Source organism: Hylaeus anthracinus, unplaced genomic scaffold (genome assembly GCF_026225885.1).
Source record: "Hylaeus anthracinus isolate JK02 unplaced genomic scaffold, UHH_iyHylAnth1.0_haploid 4, whole genome shotgun sequence".
NCBI classification, from domain to species: Eukaryota; Metazoa; Arthropoda; class Insecta; order Hymenoptera; family Colletidae; genus Hylaeus; species Hylaeus anthracinus.
The window spans coordinates 13,040,501-13,059,651 of record NW_026535289.1 but is presented as its reverse complement, the minus strand read 5'-3'; the positions used below and the strand labels follow the sequence as shown (position 1 = coordinate 13,059,651).

At 47.7% G+C, this 19,151-nt stretch overlaps 1 protein-coding gene across 1 annotated transcript; it reads right to left on the bottom strand.

The window, feature by feature from the left end:
* Nucleotides 1-378: 378 nt before the first annotated feature.
* LOC128894805 (laminin subunit alpha) lies at nucleotides 379-19,140 on the bottom strand. The gene is made up of 20 exons (XM_054156798.1): nucleotides 18,356-19,140; nucleotides 15,410-15,556; nucleotides 13,346-13,753; nucleotides 12,914-13,127; nucleotides 12,630-12,839; nucleotides 12,273-12,545; nucleotides 12,054-12,191; nucleotides 11,488-11,760; nucleotides 11,108-11,407; nucleotides 10,878-11,036; nucleotides 7,701-10,780; nucleotides 3,706-7,383; nucleotides 2,940-3,477; nucleotides 2,293-2,388; nucleotides 1,994-2,194; nucleotides 1,743-1,909; nucleotides 1,422-1,664; nucleotides 1,090-1,249; nucleotides 777-1,004; nucleotides 379-655 (listed from the first exon to the last, which is right to left on the bottom strand). The coding sequence occupies exons 1-20, from the start codon at nucleotides 18,569-18,571 to the stop codon at nucleotides 387-389; spliced, it is 10,998 nt and encodes a 3,665-aa protein (XP_054012773.1). The 5' UTR covers nucleotides 18,572-19,140; the 3' UTR covers nucleotides 379-386.
* Nucleotides 19,141-19,151: the final 11 nt, after the last annotated feature.

Below are 19,151 nucleotides of genomic sequence, written 5' to 3'. Positions count from 1 at the left end.
TTCGTATTTCACAAAACGCTGTAAACGTTTGATATTTTTCATGAAAGCTTACTACATTGATAACTAAACCCTGAGATACAGCGTTCGATGTCTGACGATTTCAATTTTCTTTCGATTGCTCTGAACTCTTAAAAATACTAAAATATACATTAATATAAAAAGAAGGATTAAGAAAAAAAAAAAAAACAGGAATCGTTCAACTTTACAAAATTAAAATTACTTAATGATTCTTTAAGTATCGTAACAACAGTTTTCTCTGTTACATAATAATTCGTGTATACGATTCAGGCGTCTAGAAGATTTAAAAGATTTAAAGAATTATTTACCAAAAAAAAAAAAAAAAAATTGCAACGCTACGTTAATTCGTTATAAGTGTACTTTTATTTTTATATCGTTGGACACACGCCAGCAATAACTTTTCCGTACGCACGTTCCGGGCCCAGACTTATCGGTATCATGTTGATGTGAATATTTGTGATACATCCAACGTACTGTGCTTGCGAGGTGCTTCCTCGCAACCTCTTTCCAAGCATCGGATGACCACCGATGAAGATCGGATGTTTCGACAGAACTCCGGCCACATTTTTACCACCGATACCTGGCGGGGATGCTTTGTGGTCCACTGACAAAATTACGGAATTCTTCTGCTTGACAGCTGTATAAAACAAGTGAGAACATTTATTTTAATTTAAATCGAAAAGCTTCCATCGACACATAGATGTTGATCTCCTGAGGATAGAAATGTGAAAGCTTAGTAAGGGAACGGGGTATTTCACCTCGAATATTGTGCCAATTGCCATCGCACAGGGAATTCGTATTTGTTGGTTCGACGGAAGTTTCTATCGAGCCCTTTGCAGTTTTCACAAGGAACTTGACAGTTCCGTTTATCATCTCCAATACCAGGTAATCCCTTTTTCCATGAACAGACAACAAGTGGCCGGACGCGGAACGTGGCTTGATGTCCATTTGGATATCGACTGTTCTGCCGACTGTGAACCTATCCACTAATGTCGCATAAAAATGAAATTTTCATAAGACTCTACGCGTAATATTTAATATCAAATCGAATATACATTATAAAGTACGTACGCGCTCTGAACAAATTGCTACCATTGCCTGGGAAGAAAAATAGTCCTGGTTCCACCCGTTTCGAACATGGAATCACGCCTACTTTGTTTATCGGTTCACCAACTGGCTGTCCGTTTACCATAAAGTTTCCTAGACATCCGTTGAACGTTTCATTTGTACCCTGAATCAAACGAGAATCATCATTTTTTTCGTTGAAAATCAGCGTAAGACTCTTTATACGAAATCGGGAATAGTCGACGCTATTCAAAGCTTCCAAGCGATGCTAGAGCGACGTCAGTAGTTTGAAGAAAGTAATATCTGTACTAAATTCTACACTGTAAAAAAATGCTTACAATCGTATTATACACTTTGTTGAATGCATCCTGCAGGACGCCACCCACGTAGAACGGCGGGCTCACGTTCATAGTTCCCGAGGGTCCTTCGGAATATCCTGTTACCCGTGAGTCTTCGTCGACGAGCAGCTCTCCGTAATTTCCCTCTCTCTTGAATATGACCGTATGCCATTGATTGTCGTTTATCCTTTTTTCGCTGACCAGTAAAGCGGGCCCGCTTCCACAGTCGAATTTATAATGAAGCTTGAAGGAGTAAACAAAAAATATATTGTTATCCGTTTACATCGGATGCGAATAAAAAAGAAACTGTTCTCGGCGTACCTTTCCACCGCTGACGTACACGGCGATTAAACTCTGATTATCGAGATCCGAAGTGTAGAATATAATTCCATCTTCAGCCATAGTTTTAACGTCAATTTGGAAGTCGTAGTCGTTCTTGTATCTGCCGTTCAAAGATCTGTACTCCAATCTGCTGTTTCTCGCGGTGCCTGGAAACATAATGAATTTTCAGAATTCCTTCCTTAGTTTGTCGCAACGATATGGATTGGACGATAATCGTCGACGCATCGTACCGAATCTCCAAGCGTTATCCAAGTCAGGATCATCCGCCGGGTAGTAAGGCAATCGGCACTGATCCACGTGGACTGGCGTTGGTCTTTGGGTAGACGTAGGCTCGGTGGTCGTAGTAAATTCTTCGTTATAATCACCGCGACCCCCTGTGTTACGAGGTTCTTCATCATCTGTTCCTTTTTCCAAATCAACGTCTACGACATCTAGCGAAATGGCGAGATTATAGATTAACATTAGATTGTTCTAGCCAGATACGGGCAATAACATTGCTACTAATTATGTTATTAATCAGTGTACTTACTTATATGGGTGGATATCTCGACATTGTCGTCTAGACTCTCCGTTGGTAGCAACGGCGGTAATACATCCGGTTCCGGTTCGGTTACCGATGGTATAGCTGCGTACAATAAAAATCGTCGATGTCGTTCACGAGTAATAATGCGTAAGTAATGATGAGAACAAAGTCAACTAGCTGCCCAAGACTATCGCTCGCGTATTTCATGCAAAGACCTTGAGCTACCAGTTCATCTTGTTCGGATTCTATTTTACGGAGAAATCCACGCAATGACGCAATAATCGTCTACTAGAATTCTACTATTCTACTATTCTACTATTCTACTACTAGTCTACTATTTCTAGTAAACAAACGTTTACTAGAATTATTCGGGGTTGAAAAGCGCTAGTCGCACGTTGTCTAAGTTTGTTATCCTATCGTTTTTATAATATTAGGTCGTGCTAAAAGTTCATGCCACTTATACTTCTGCTAGTCGAATTAATATGCGAAACATACCCTTAAGTGTTATAAAGAAAAAGGTAATCTCATTTTATAATATATATATATATATATATACTACTATATATACTCATATATATTTTCTAATTAAATATCGGGACAGTCTGCAGCATGAACTTGCGGGACGACCTAATAAAAAATTCAAGTCCACGTACAGGATAGATCTCCACTCTTGCATTTTCCCAGGAAAGCGTGAGGTCTATCAGTGGTGTTGGCGAAGTTGATGATGGCGCCGTTGAGCGTCGCGTCACCGATGCAACCAACGAACGGAGTCATCATGCCGGTTTGGAGGATGCCGAATGTAGCTGGCAGTCCACCGATGTACATGCTGCCGTTAGGTACGAAGAACGGTTGCGGTTCGAAGTCGGTATTGTAATTTTTGGTATCGTCGATGTCGAGTTTCAAAGAGTCTATCGTGTGGGTGGCCGTAACCACGTGCCACTCGTTGTCGTTGAACTTGATGCCGGACAGGCTCGTCTTCAATTCTTTGCCCTGGCTGTCGAAGACCAGTATACCGTCGATCAGCGACAGAAAACTAACCGCGCCTGTGTCGTGATCGGTTATGTAGAAAATTAGACCGTCGCTCGCTAGAGTCTTGAACTTGAGGTTCACTTGGAGGGTGTCCGATACGGAAACGTTCGGCCATTTCACGTAACCGGGTGTACCCTCTTCGAAGGAGACCAGACTGGCGAACTAAGGGATAAATACAGTTTCGTTCAATTCTTGCAACTATCGGCGATATTTGAAAACGGAATGTGAGACGGAATCGATACATTGTTGACCGGTAATTTTACACAGAAATTTCACGGAGATTTCATCACAGGGACAGCTAGTATTCTATATCGTTCTGAGTTTCATAAATTGAAATAGATAACGGAAGTACTCGCGACCGGTCAACAGTGCGTTAATTGAAAATCTTACCCTCGCTGGGCAGCCAGGAATGACTCCGAACGCTTGAATGTTGCGAGTCAAATCGACCACCGTGTCTAGGATAACCACTTGATCGATGCAACCTTCGAAGCCTTCGTTGGTCACAGGACCGTAAGGATGCTTGGCATTCGGCGGGTACCCACCAAAGTAGATGTGATCGGAGGACACCAAGTTCTTGCTGTTTCCAGCCGCAGCCTTGCTGTTTACCAGGTCGACACCGTCGACCTTCAAAACGCCCATTTTCTCGAACCTAAGAGCCTCCAGATTATGCCAGTTCCCGTCGTTATACTTGCCCGAAGATCTCAGGCTCGTTTCTCCGTCGCCGAGATCGTACTGATAGAGTACATGACCGTTCCTCGTTTCCAGAGAGAGGAACTGCTTGCCTTTTCCCATCAAGTATATCAGCCCGTTCTCCGCGAACGTCTTGAAGTTGAGCTTGATACTGAACTTCTTGCTGTCCGGGGATATCTTCAAGTTCCTCTTGCTGAGGATAGCGTACCCGTGCCTGTCGAATCTGTATCCGGTGCTCGGTTGGAAGTTCACCAGTTTGTCCCTTTCGAGCGCCTCCTTCTGATTGTTCTCCCCATCTACGAAGTTCCAGAACGAAACCGGTATCTCGCCGATCGCTAGCTCTTCCATTTCGCCCTCGAACGAGGACGCGGTCACGGCGTTTTGCATGTTGAACGAAGAAGGGTAGCCGCCTACGAACAGCTTCGAATGCTCTTGGTCGACGTCGAATATCGAGTACGAGCCCGGCAACACGTGTCCCTTTTCGTAGAGACGATCCTTGCCCTCGCCGATGTCTTCGCGGATAATCAGCTTCACGTTCTTCCCCGTTCTATCGACGATTATCTGTCGCCATACGTTGTCGGACACGAACTTCGGGTTGATGATCTTCTCGGGCCCGGAGCCCAGGTCGATGATCAGCACCGGATATCCGCTCTCTATCAAGAGAGCCATGAAGTCGCGAGTCTTCGACCACGGCAATTTCGCGTTCTCCTCGTTCCCGAGGTACAACAGGAAACCGTTGGTTTTATTCGTTCTGAAATACAGAGAGACTTTGGTAGAGGTAGCCAACAGAGGAAGACTTTCAGGATTCTTCAACTCGAGCGTGGTGTTTCTATAGAACGTCAGACCGGTCTCGAAACGATCCGCCAATTCTCTCGCGTTCGCGATTTTACTCTTCAACGTTTCGATCTTGCCGTGAAGGTCGTTCCCTTGCGCGTCGATCGCTCTCTGGTTGTCGTTCAAACCGTTCAACATCGCGGCGATACGGGGAACGTGCCCGTCGACGATGTCGAGCTGTCTCTGTGCCTGGGACACGTCGCGCATGAATTCCGAAATGTTCTTCGACAGCTGTTTCGTCTTCTTAAGGTCCGCCGGTATCTCGTTAACGACCCTGTTCATATCGTCTACGGACCGCTCGATACTCTCTCCGACGTTTACGACCTGGTCCATGGCGGCCTGAGCGATCGTCGAAGTGGGCGGCGGGATACCGGAAAGGATCTTGTCGACGTTGTCCAAGAGGTCCTTGTTGCGCTTGTTTTGATCGAAAATCGAGGTGGCGTCCATTCGAGCGTTCCGCAGGTCCTCCTCGGGTTTCCCTCTGGTCTTCTCCGAGGTGTCCCTGGCGGATCCCAGTAAACGCAGAGACGCGTTTCGCGAGTCGAGCATCCTCTGCTTGATCCCGTCGGACAAACCGGTCGCGTTGTTGGCGGCGTCGATGGCGTCGGCTGCTGCTTCGTGGGCTTCCTCGATGGCCGTTCCGATGTTTCTGTAAGCGGAAACCGCTTTCACGGCGTCCGTGTTTCTCGTGTCCGTCAGCAGGTCGTCCAAATCTAAGGAACGATTGTAGAGATACTCCGCGTGGTCGCGCGCGTTTTGAACCGGTTCGACCAGCTCCACCAGCATTAAATCGTTCTCGATGATCGTCGCGTTCAACGTATCCATGGATTCGTCCATCGCGTCTCTGGTGAGGGCCGCGACGTTCCGGCTCGCTATCTCGATGCACTCGGTGGCGTTTTTGTTCAGCTCCTCGCCTGCCAACGTGTCCTCCTCCGCTTCGCCGGTGGCATTCTTCACCACGTCGAAATTTCCCGTGTCCGCGGCGATTCTGTTCTCTTGGTTCAACCTGTCGACCTTGCTCGCCAATTCCTGTGCGTTCCAGACGATCTCCTCGAGATCGTCCATCTTGCCGGTCACGTTTCGGATCTTCTTGCCCAAATCTCCGGCGATCGCCAGCAAATTGTCCACCGGCGCGTTGTACTCGAACATGCTCGACACGAGGATGTTGGCCGTGTCGGCCTGGTCCGTCGCGCGATCGCGGAACTTTACGAACGACACGTCCTGGATCCTCTTCAGGATCTCCGTAGCCTCTTTCAACGCGCTGTCCACCTTACCGCCGTTATCCACGTCGATGTTCAGCGCCAAGGACTCCACCTCGGAGACGGTAGACCTCGCGAAGTCGATCTCCTCGATCACGTCCGACTCCAGGTAATTCATGTTCTTCAACGTGTTCTCGGCCGCGAACTTCCAGTTCACGCTGTCCTCCGCGGTGAAATCGATCTCGCGTTTCTGGTTCGAAACCTCCGACTCCAGCCTCTTCACTTCTTGTTGGAGGGGCAGAAAGTTCACACGGCTGGGATCGAGGAGTATTACCTGTGGATACAGATCGTTCGCCGTGTCGTTGATGAACTTGAGCCGTTGAGTGGTGAAGTAGCTCTCGGCAACTGAACTGTACTCCCTGAATACAGGGTCCAACAGATTGGACAGGTCGTCGGTGACGTCCAACAAGTCTCCGTGACACGAGTCGCAGGCGAAGCATCCTTGCCCCGGAATCAGGACGTGCCTGTACGGACAATGGTCGCATTTCTCCCCTACAACACCTGGTAAACACGTACACTGGCCGGTAGTGGTGTTGCAGGACACCCCGACCGAGTACCCGGTATTGCACCCGCACGAGGTGCATCCTCCGGGTCCGTAATTCCAGTATCCCGGAACGCACTGGTCGCATCTGCGTCCAGTGACGCCAGGCCTGCATTTGCACTGGCCCGTGTTCTCGTCGCACTGGCTGCTCTCGGATGCCACCTCGCAATCGCAAGCCTTGCACCCGTCGCAACTATCGTAACCGTAGTGGTCGTCTTCGCAACGGTCGCATCTGTCCCCGACGACGTTCTCGCGACAGAAGCACTTGCCGGTGTAGCTGTCGCAGTGCTCCATCCCGCACTCCTCGCACACGCAGCTCCGGCAATCCTTTCTCTCGACGGCGTCCCCGAAGAACCCGGGCGCGCAGATGTTGCAGGCCGTTCCGTACGTGTTGTTCAAACACGACAAACACTCGCCCGTTATCGAGTCGCAGGAGCCGACTTGATTCGTGTCGATGTTCCCGGAACACTCGCAGGGTTTGCAATAATCGTCGTACGCCTCCGGGTTCCCGTAGTAACCGGAAGCGCAGACCTCGCAGCGGGCCCCGTAGTAGCCCGGAAGGCAGTCGCAGCTTATCTTGTTACCTTCTTCGTTCACGTCGCAACCGGTGGCGAAGTTGTTCGAGGGAACGGGTAGCGGGCAGGCGCAGATCAGACAATCCGTTGGGGTTCCGCCGGTGGCGTTACCGTAATAGCCTTCCTGGCAGAGCTCGCAGTGATCGCCCGTGGTCCCGTCTTTGCAATTCTGCGATCGAAAGATTTTTCTTAGAAATTTATCGACGATTCCGGGTTACCGGGATAGTTAGTTATCGCGGGAATCGAAATGAAATTAACGTTCGCGTGTAAAAATATATTGAACGCTTTGTGTTGATCACTTTACGTAATTAAATGTAAGCTTGACTAAAGGTGATTGCGTTGTCTGGTCCCGACGAATCTTTTGTGTTACAAGAGTGAAAAGTTATACAGGGTACGGCAGAAAATGCCCATGCCGCTATAAAATATAAACAACCAAAATACATACAACGTTTCTACGATACTTTCTGTACACGTATTTAGATTTACCAAGCATATTCCGGTGTTGACGTCGCAAGTATCAGCGTGGCCGTTGCACTCGCAACGAACGCATCCTCCGTGAGGACCGGACTGCACCCTATAGTAGCCCGGCGCGCATTCTTCGCAAGAGAGTCCTTGGTAATTTGGTGGGCACTGGCATTGTTCGACGCTGCCAGCAGGAACGTTGTACTGGGCCGAATAAAACTCGGTGGTCACGTCCAGAAGCACGTAGGACAAGGATGCCTGGATACTGGGGTTCCAGTAAGTCGCTCGGATATGTATGCCCCGAAGATTCTCGAGAACCACCATGAGTTGTTCCCTGGTAGCGCTGAGTCGATTGTGAGTGATGAAGTTCGACTCGATCAATTCCAGGGACGCCTGAAATATCGTGAACGACGGGGGCTGCTCGTCGGCGTAGTAGAACAACGTCGTGTCGTAACCTTGAAGGATCACGTCAGCCGCGCTGACCGCGTTACCGAAAAGTCCCGTGCTGTAGTGAACGGTGTAATTTAGGTGACCCCCGTAGGACGTTAATTTCTTTCCCAGGTAAGCGTCCGGCGCTGAGAAGTAAACAACCTCCCCGGAAGTGTCGTTGCCGGTTAGACTGGTCGCGACGGTGGTCTCGTTCAGCTCTTGCGGGTACGTCGTCAAGGACATCAAGTTCGCGCCCTTCTCGGCCGACACGGCGAGGCCCCAGCCGGTCATGTCGAACACGTGGGTCCTGTAGAGGTTCGCGGACACGCATCTGGTGGTCTTGCCGAAGCAGAAGCACTTGGTGCAGCCGTCCTCGTTCCTCTCTTGGATATTGAAGGTGCCCTCTTTACAAACGTCGCAAGCAGAACCTTGGACGTTCGGTTTGCAGTAACACTCGGCGGTGTACTGGTCGCAAATGTCGGCGGTCGTGCCCCTTACGTCGCAGTCGCACGCCTCGCAATGCGGGAACTGCGAGTACCCGGACCGACACTTTTCGCATTGCCTACCGACCACGTTTTCCTTGCACCTGCAACTGCCGGTCAGAAGATCGCACTGCATGTCGCCGTCGACGACGCCGACGGGGGAGCAGTTGCACTCCTCGCAGCCGATTATCGGGTGGAACCCGTACGTTCCTACTTCGCACTGATCGCATCGTTCGCCCGTGACCCTCGACGGGCAGATACACGCTCCTGTTTCCGGCTCGCAAAGGGCGGTGCTGGGGCAACTGCACGGCCTGCAATTGGGGAACCCGTAGAACCCGGTCTTGCAGATTTCGCATCGTCTGCCTATGATGTTGGGCTTGCACGGGCACTGTCCGCCGAACTTCTCGCACTCGAAACTTCTGGTGCCGTCTATGTCGCAGTTGCACGGCAGAGCGCGGTTGTTGTAGTTCGCCGTTAGCGAGAAAATCGAATCGCGACAGAATCCCTCCTTGGTGATGTTGATGTGGAAGTGATTGTACCCGCACTTCTTAATGAACTCCTTCGTCTGGTCTACTTGAATCTTCTTGAGGATTTTCTCGTTGTACTGTTCGCTAGGGACTACCAGCATGTAATCCAGCCAGATCCCGTTCTCGGTGCTCTCCTTGAAGGTTATCACGAAGTTCTCGATCAGCTGGAACCCGATGTTCCCGTCGATTTGCCTCACGACGCTGCGGCAACCGCTGTTGCTGGGGCAGTGGGGAACGGATATCTTCGCCTCGTAGAACTTTCCGTTCTGCACCAGAACGTCCAGCTCGTACTCCGGGTAATCTGGTTGATAATATTGAACGACGAACGTGTAGTCTCCCGGTTGGAAGACTTTAGCGTGGATGTCGACCATCGTGTTCTTGTCGTCCAGGTAGATCAGCTTGGTGGCGTTGTCGTATATACCGATAGGTCTGTTCGTGGATTCCGGGACGGTACCGACGCTCTCGAACTCGATCTTTTTGGCATCGGCGGCTCCGGGGAACTGGCCTTTCACGCAAACGCCGTCTTTTTTAACGCAGATGGATTTAGGCTTCACGTAATCCAGAGACCACTGATGCGAGGGGATTGCCACGACGGAGTCGATGGCGACGTTGGACACGGGCTCGCCCGTCAAGATTAAACTGACGTAATTCGAAGGGAAGTTCATGGCAGCCACTCTGCCGTAGGTGTCGGTTACGACCTGTCTGCAGATGCTCGTATATTTGCATGGGTACAGAGTAGCTTTTCCTTTGCCGACGGTGTTCGCCTCTATAAGAAGCGTAGACGTCACGGTCTCGTCCTTCGGCGTAACGTACGTCACCAACAGCACGTGCGGGCCCGGCTTCGAGACTCTTAAATCGAAATGTATCTCCTCTTGTTTATCGTTGATCAATGGTACCTCTTCCCTGTCGATCTCTCGAAGAATGTCTCTTTCCGTGAAATATTCCGTCAGAGGGATTCTGACGTCGTTCTCGTTCAAAAATCCACCAGCCCCGAGAACGGAGTCGAATCTGGTCAAGTCCGGATAGCCGTAGTGGCGACAGAGTCCTTTGTACCCAACCTCGCACGGTATGTTCACGTCCTGTGTTAAAATAGACGCCTCGTAGTACTCGGATGGAAGCAGCACGAAATAATCGAGGAAGAGGCTCTTCTTTGTAGCGATCCTGAAGAACCAACGGCCTGGATCCATCACCATAGGCGAGGGATGGTTACCGTGGGCCCCAGCGACGGTCACGAACGATGGTTTGACCGTTGGCTTGAAGTTCACTTTGAAGTACTGCTCCACGCCCGATGGATTGTCGGGAGTGATGGTGATGGTGCCAAGTATCGGTTCGTTGTTCGGGTTCACGTATCTCAGAACCATTCGGTAAAGGGACGACTTCTGGATATAAACGGGCAAGATGATCTCGTCTTGAAGGGCGGAGAACACCGCGTATCCCTTCCAACTGTACCCCGGAAAGAGCTCCTCGGTGAAACCGTAACGAACAGGGCTGCTGCTGGGCGTTCTACCGTCTTCCGCTTCGTATTGGAATTGATGAAGCGTGGGGAAGTAGTGAGCCTTCAGTGGCTCTCTGCAGGTAAGCCCGGTGACTCGTGGCTGGCATTGGCACTGGCCTGTCTGTTTGTCGCATATCGAGCTGACGGATCCACCGATGTCGCAGGCGCAATCTGATCGAAGGGCGACCAATCGTAAGATTTATTTAATTTAGTCACACTAGTCGGACATAGAGGGTGTGAATATTTATGGGATGCGAATTGTACGTACCTGTGCACCCGAAGAAATTGCTCTCCTGCAGATTGTACGTTCCATCTACGCACTGGTCGCAACTCCTGCCCATCACTCCGGGCTTGCAGATGCACTGACCGTTCTTTGTATCGCACTCGCCGATATTTCCAATAACGCCAGGTATGTTGCAGTGGCAATCTTAACAAAGAAGAAAAAAAAAGAAGAAAATAGAGAAAGAATACAATGTATTTTCCATTGAGCTCTCTCACCTTCGCAGCCCTGAGGATTGTAAGGTTGCAAATTCCAATAGAGCGGCTTGCATTCGTTACATATCCTTCCTTCGACCCGATCCTTGCACTGACAGAGCTCGCCAGCGGGCAGAGAGCCGCATCCCTGAAAGGTCTCGAGTACACCTGCTGGGTCGCAGTTGCATCCCTCGCAGGTGGGGAAATTGTAAAAGCCCTCCTTGCATTGACCGCATCTGACGCCGTCGAAATTCTCTCGACACTGGCATTTACCCTCCGCGTCGCAAGAAGCGCCGATGGACCCGTGGCTGTCGCAGTCGCAGGCTACGATAATTAAACGATAATTAGGCTCGCTACGGTTTAGACTCCTACGGTTACTTGAGGCGTAATTATATTTAAAGTACCTGTGCATTCCGGGTACATGTAATATCCAGGACTGCATTGGTCGCAAGTCTTCCCGGCGAAATTCGTGAGGCAGGAGCATTTTCCTGTGGCGTCGCAGCTAACGGTGGACGATCCTACCGAGCTACAATTGCAAGGCCTGCAATTCGGATATCCGTAATATCCACTGATGCACTGATCGCACCTGAGGCCCCCGTATCCTTCTTTACAAAGACAGGCACCGACCGATTTATCGCAAATCTCCGGCTGAGTTCCGCGCGTGTCGCAGTTGCAATCTGAGGTGACAACGAATCGCTGTTATTTTCATTAAAATAACTATTCATCGGGATACTCCGACGGATATCTCGACACTCTTCGCTGAAGCTTTTCATAGAACAACTAAAAAGATTCATTCTGAATGTAACTGTCGATGCAGATGAATTCGAATGAAAAACTCGGACGGAGTTACAAGAATAAATATCGCGATAAATGTTTGATTACGTAGCTTCCAATAGCCCGAGAAGAAAGTTTGATCACAGTAGAAATAATAGTATTAATCTGGCAACGTGTTGATTCGTCGAATACGTACATTTACAGACGGGATAATTGAAGTAACCGTCCTCGCAAATGTCGCACGTCCTGCCACCGTAATTGTTCTCACACGTGCAGTTACCGGAGACCACGTCGCAGATGTCGTTCAAGGAACCCTGTGGATTGCATCTGCAAGCTGGAAATCACGTATACATAGTAGTCCATCGGAAGAGTAATCGTATAACGAGAAACATTTACTGGTGAAAATATTACTTACGCAAACAGTCCGGAAAATTGTAATAGCCTTCCGCGCAGAGGTTGCAATAATGGCCAGCGTAATTTGGTTTGCAGGGGCAGGAACCGTCGATCGCCTCGCAGTAGTCTCCGTCCGTTCCTTTCAGGTGACACTGGCAAGGCACGCACTTCGGATATCCAAAGTATCCGTCGTTGCAACTGTCGCAGTCGGGCGGGCTGTATTCCTTTCGGCACTCGCATTTGCCCGTCACGTCAGCGCAATTCCCGGTCGAGTAAAAATTGTCGCAGTTGCAGGCTGTCGAGTAACGATAAATCGATGTTTCGATCCGTACGGTTCGAAGCTAAAGCGGATTATCGTAGTTATCGGGTGAGATCTTACGTTGACAGACATCGGTCGCGTTGAGAGGCATGCCGCGCGGTCTGTAGAAACGCGACTTGCACCGATTGCAGTTCACTCCTTCCGTGTTGTCCCGGCAATTCTGACAGACGCCGCCGCCCTCGTAGTTCCCGTAAATATCCAGAGACAAGTGCTTCTCGTCGATCTCTGGATCGTATTTGCACTCGTCCGAGTGGCCGAAACAGTTGCAAGCTGACCAAGTATAAACGTTGAAAGTTTTAAGAGGAAACTATATGTACGGATGATATAGGTATACTGTTTCTTACGTTCGCACGTAAACTTCTTTACCGCCGTGGACTGCCGCCACTTCTTCTGTTCGAAACCTTTGCAACAAGTCGCGCACTGGGGCCCGCAAGTGTTGTGCTGGCATCTGCAGAACAGTTTCGTCGGCAACTTCGGGTCCAGTACGTCGCACGTGTCCGCGTGCCCGTTGCACATACAACGACCGCCGATACTGATGTCTTTGATCGAGTAAAAGTACTGAAACACGGTCGAATAAACAAATTTAATCGTTTATTTATTAGACGAGAATCCTCGATCTGTTACAGAGTGTCGGAGTCACTTTGGAGTCACTCGAGTGATCGAGTCTCCACGTCTATCTAAATTATTTTCTGTCTGTTAAATATATTGCCTCCGTGGAGGATATAAAACCCGAGTGTTTCGTTTGCCGAGATATTCAACAACAGAGACACGCTTACTCTTCTGGTCACGGTTGGATCTTCTCTGACCAACGACATCAGGTGCCCCAGCAGGTTCTTCGTCCTCAAGAAGCGAAACCTGACGTTCGTCGCCCTCGTCCATTCTTGCAAGAGAGTCGAATTGAAGTAGTGTTTGGCGGAAGGGCGGTTGTTCAAAATCGAAATCGGTATCTCGCCGCCTTCCAGAGGAACGATCTGCGAATACTCCGTGGTGCAGATCACGCTGTCGTCCCTAGTGATGGGTTTCTGGCTGTCCACGCCGAAGTAAGTCACACAATCGCTGGCGGTGTCCGAAAAGTATTGCCAGGGGGACCAGGTTTTCCCGTAATCCTTCGATTTCTCGAGCACCCAAAGCCCGGGTCTAGGGGAGTTCGCCATCTTCACGTAAACGTACGCCACGTGAAATTCCTGCGGAACAGATTCAGGACTTTTATTTCATTCGCTTGTCTCGTTCTCCTTATCCTCGAAACCGTAACTTCGCGGATCGTAGCAACGATTCGAACCTGAAGAATATGGATCGGTTACGGCTATTTTTCGCCCATCGTATAATAAATTGATATGGTTCGTGTAAAGCTTCTTAATAAAAAGAAAGTATTAATTTAAAAATTTTCTTTCGCTGGCGAGGAACGTTTATTTATCAAAGAATCTTTTAAATACCAATCAATAATTTCCATCACTTTTTCTACTTTTCAATCTATTTACCAGCGTAAAGGCAGTTGATCGAATTCCCGTTTTAAAAAAGTCCTTCGAGTTTTCACTGAATGAAAGCTTTCGGCCTCCCTAATAATTCAATGATCAAAAGAACGACGATAATGTAGGAAAAAGCAAGAGCACGTCCCTACGATTTACTATTTTATTTATCGCGTAAAATTTATATTAAAAAAAAAAAAAAATACTTTCAAGTATACAAACACATCGAAAACTTGTCGCAGCCTGAAACTTTGTTTTACGAGTGTACGATTTCGTTTACGATGGGCGAAAAGTGGTCCTCGTCGACCCACCTTCTTTCATTTTCCCGTACTCGGGAGCACCGTTGATTCGAAAACGAACCGTGTAAGAATAGCCAGTAGTCGTTTCGAGTATTCGACGCGGAGGCGTTACACGAGGGATTCGTTTTCCGGACTCCGGGTGGCATAGTACGAGGGAGAGAGCGGCGGCAAGGCAAAAACTGAGGATTGAGAAACATATGCGTCGGGTTCGGGGCTTTCGGGAACATTACGATCGTGCCTTCCTCCGAAATTCCCGGACATGTGGCCGGGAACGCACGGGAAAGAGCGCTTCGGCGCGCCGTAAACGCGTCCTTCTCGGAAACTGCTTAGCGAAAAGACAATAACCCCGTGGCTGCAACGCGATTCTCTCACCTACGGCTTCCTAATTGCTACTTCTAGTCGTTGCTCAAGGAGTACACTTTTCGCGACGAGTAGCACAACCCGGAAACGGGAACATGTAAAAACTAATTGCGAAACGATCGATTTTTCGAAATTTTGTTCTTTCGAAGAACTTATTCCGAGATTGTTCTTGCTTTCGAACTGCTCCCCTGTAAATAACGCATACGAGTTCATAATGTATCGTCAGAAGCATCTACTTGCTGCACCATTCGCCCCGCTCCCTAAAACCCGTGTTTTCTATTGTCCTCCGGAAGCAATGCGAAGATAATTCTTTGCCGCGATGCAGGAAAACGCCTACTACGCGATAAAGCAATTCGTTACAGATAAAATACTTATTCCACAGGCTCATTGTTTCCTGCTGTCGTCGATTCCCCATTCTTACTCTCTCCCGAGCACTCGTTATTTAAAAATATCCGATTAACGCCACGCCGTCCGGTGGCACCACCGCGGTGTCGTGCGAAAACTATCGACGCCGATGCCGATGGCACCGTCGCGGTGCCATGCAAAAACTATCGGTCGGTCCTACCGTTGCAAAACGAAAAAATCTCGGTTCGATGTGCGGACGGCGTAGCGTCAAATAAAATTAACGACCGCGGCAACGAGATCGATCGCTCGAAACGTTTCTGTTTCGTAAATTAAATAGCGGATTTCGATTCACGATTTTCACGATACATACTTGTCCCAGGTTGATCGTCAAGTTCACCTCGTTGTACTTCATACCTCTGGAAAGCGGCGGCGATTGCCACCAGGTTTCCATCCCGTCGACCGCATACTCCGGCGGGTGTACCTTCTCCGGGTTGTCCGGGTCGCAGTAATCGCATACCTGTACGCACGTGTACAAAGCGAATTTCATACTTAACTACAAGTACACAGGATTAAGTTCATTTTTTTTTTATCATGTATCGAGATATTTAAGGGGGTTTGCATTCGAATTAATTGAAAAATATTGGCAAACGCTTAATTTGATCGGAATACAGTGATTATTAAAATGATTTAAAGAATAAACGATGTTCGTTTAGCTCCAAACGGGCTTCACTTTCAAAAACAACATATTCGTATTTTTATAGACACCAGCCTCACTGAAATGAACTTTTTTATGCAAAAAATAATAATTACAATGGAGACGTGTAAATACACGAATAACCAAGTTTAGGAAGAATTTATTTTACTTGTATTAAAAAGATAATTACAAATAAACAAAAAATTAAATTTTAAACTTATTTCTCATTTGCAGTTAACATTGCGAAGTATTCGTGATAATAATAATTCCAATAAGAACGTTGTTCTAATCATAATTATTAGGAATGGACTTATTCTACTTGAAAAGAATATTTTTTGTTTTTGTTTGTTTTGTTTCAAAATTTTCTTATTTCCTTTATGGAATGTCGTACTCCATTGAATATATGATTATAAATATCGAGAGAAGGTATCTATATCTTACTAAAATTATCGTTGACTCATTTCTTTCTTTTTTTTTTCTTTTTTTTTTAAGTGGACTTATTCCATTTTCAAATATAGCAGCTCATTCTCTCTGCTTTCTTTCGTCGTAGTTTCGTTATCAATTTCTAGTTAAAATATTCAGGACTCGAGAACTCTATCAAACACAAAAAATATGCGACACGAGTGGACTAGGATTTTTTTTTTCTCGAGGAGTCTTTATGGGACACGCTCGCCGTTGGTTAGACCGTTCGGAATTTGAAAAGACGAAATGGTCAAATGTTATCGAGAGGTCAACCTTATCAGCCGCCTCTTATCGGGCTTCTCACTTCTAGTCTACGCGACATTTTCTTTCGGCCGTATAAATAGACACGCATAACACCATACGGAATGGCCATTGACCAAAGTATCCTGGACTTTATGAATCGCTCGATAACAACAATTCCAAAGCGTCCATCGTAAGAAACGTTTAGGTCATCGTTGTCGCGGCGAACGCGAACTTAATGTCGAGAGGCAAGGAAAGTAGATCGCGATTAATGAGATACCGGGCGATCTTTTCGAGTCTCTCATCGCTAAAAAAAATCGAAAAGAAAAGAAAAGACGAATCACGTCGTTGATAACGACGAAATGAAATTTAATCGAAACAAATATTTCGGTCGATTGAAGTTCCGAGCGAGCAAAATTTTTTCGAAATTTGTAACAATGCGCCGTTACGTTTATTCGACAGTTATCTCGATATAAGTCTAAACAGATTTACGTAGCTCGTATTTACGCTCACGAACCAAATTTTTTATCTATATTTGGTCCTTTCGGTCCAAGAGTTTATCAATCTCAACGCAACCGACCGCTTACTCAACTACTTCCGGTCTCTTCTCTTTTTTCGTTATTTACGTTGAAAATGTACTGGAAAAACGGACAGTAAATTCGGAATTAATCGTGAAACATTGTTCGTACCTATCACGTACAACTATTCTCGTTGTGCAAACGAACATTTCAACGCTGGTTATCGTTTAACGTAATGCCGTTTCGTTTCCCGTGTGTCACTGTAACGGGTGTTAGCTGTTAATACACGCGCGCCACTATCTCGTTCTTGGAATTGCGGTAAGAGATCGCGCTAATCGTTTATAAGAGCCAACGTGAATGAAGTCATTCGTGAAAGAAAGTCTTTCATCGATCGATACAGAAACAGCGATCGCAAACGACGCGAACGCGCGTTGAGAATGAATCCGTCGAGAAACTTTGATTTTAGAGCCCTCGCGGACTGCGGACTTTCTATCGGCCGATAAATAAGTTCGATGGACTACAGGATTGCGTTCAAACTGATCTACAGAGATGGGCAAAACCCTAGGCATCGAATAAATCCGAAATCCGCCGATGTGTCTGTCTCGTTTGCTTCTTTAAAGAATGTTCGAAAAAGGAAATGAGACAAACTAGGGTTTCGCCCATCACTGCTGATCCATCGGCGAACTATGAATCAGTATGGCGGCTTGTATTGTTTTCTTGCCGACTCGGCGGACAGTTAGCCGACAGAAAGTCTGCAGTCTGCGGTGAGACTATTCAAGTATTGGATAGGTATTCAAGTATTACGAATAAAAGAAAATTGCTTGTCCTTTATTCTTCAAACGAACATTGAAATCTAAATTTCTAACGCTCCCTCTTTAATTTCTTTTTTACTCTGAAATCTTAAAGAAATATCGGATCCAGTCACTCAAACGATCGTACGAGTCTCGTCTTATCGGTGTTTAATAAACTTCAAGGGATCGAAGGCTAGATGCGGATTATCGGAGCAATCCGAGAGAATAATCGCAGTCCTCTTCATAGAAAATTACCCCCACGCATCGAAACGAGAACGGCTTCTCGGTAAACCGAGACAAAGAGTCTTCGCAGATCGTTCCACGCGACTAAATAAATTCCGCGTTTCGGCTTGCAGTCGAGAATTATGGTTTTATTTCTCTCCAACATTTCTATAATCGTTCCTCGTATTAATCTCCTTCGTACCAAACGCGTTCCCCGTTTCTCTCGTTTAATTAGTGAGCGACGAATCGCGTGGATATTCGCGTGGATGATCTTCATTTCTAATGAATCGCAACGACACGAATAGAAAAAGAATAGGAGAAGAAGTCGATTCGAGAGCTCGGTGTATTTTTACTTATCGAGACGGTAAGGTGAATGTAGGCATACCGACCTGACCCTGTATCAAATTGATGTCTTCGTGCTGGTCGGCGTTGGCACCGACGAGTTTGCAGTAGAGTTCCGGGCCGGGGGTGTCGACGCCACACGTGGCCGACGCGATGATCTCCTTGCCCTCGGCGAGATTGAAATACGGCGGCGTGAGGATCTCGTTCCTCGCTTCGTGAACCAGAAGACCGGTTAACGAAACTATCAGCAACCACCTTGCCATCCTGACAGTGGACAGATCGGGCCCGCCACTGTCGGCACCTCTCCCCCTTCGTCCTCAAGGGCCTCGTGTTCTTCCGAGATCGCGATGGATAGGACAGAAGAGATTCTCTTACTTCCCCTCTATCGCCCTTCTTTGTCCCTCTCGCACTCTTTTTCTCTCCTCGGGAGAACGCGAAGAGAGAGACGCGGATGCTGATGGTGCCTGAACGGCTTCTCGGTGCGGACTGACAGGCCGGAGGTCATCGAGGACCGCCAGCCAGCGGTGGTAGAGGGGACGAGCCTAGAAGGATGTGTGGCACATACTTCGAAACCATGCCATTCCGTACCCCCTGCACGCTACACGCGCGCTTTCTATGCAACAGGACCAACTACGCCAAAATAACGAGAGTAAAACGATATCGGAAGCACCATCTCGTTTCGACGAACGTTTCGTCCAACACCGTTAACTTAAACGACTGCGATATCGATAGCAATTAATTGTTTGAAACAATATTGTTTCAATAGAATTAAGTAACAATAATCTCTGCATTGTTTCGTCTATAGCGTTTGGTACATAGGATTCGTTCAATTAACACTATGCC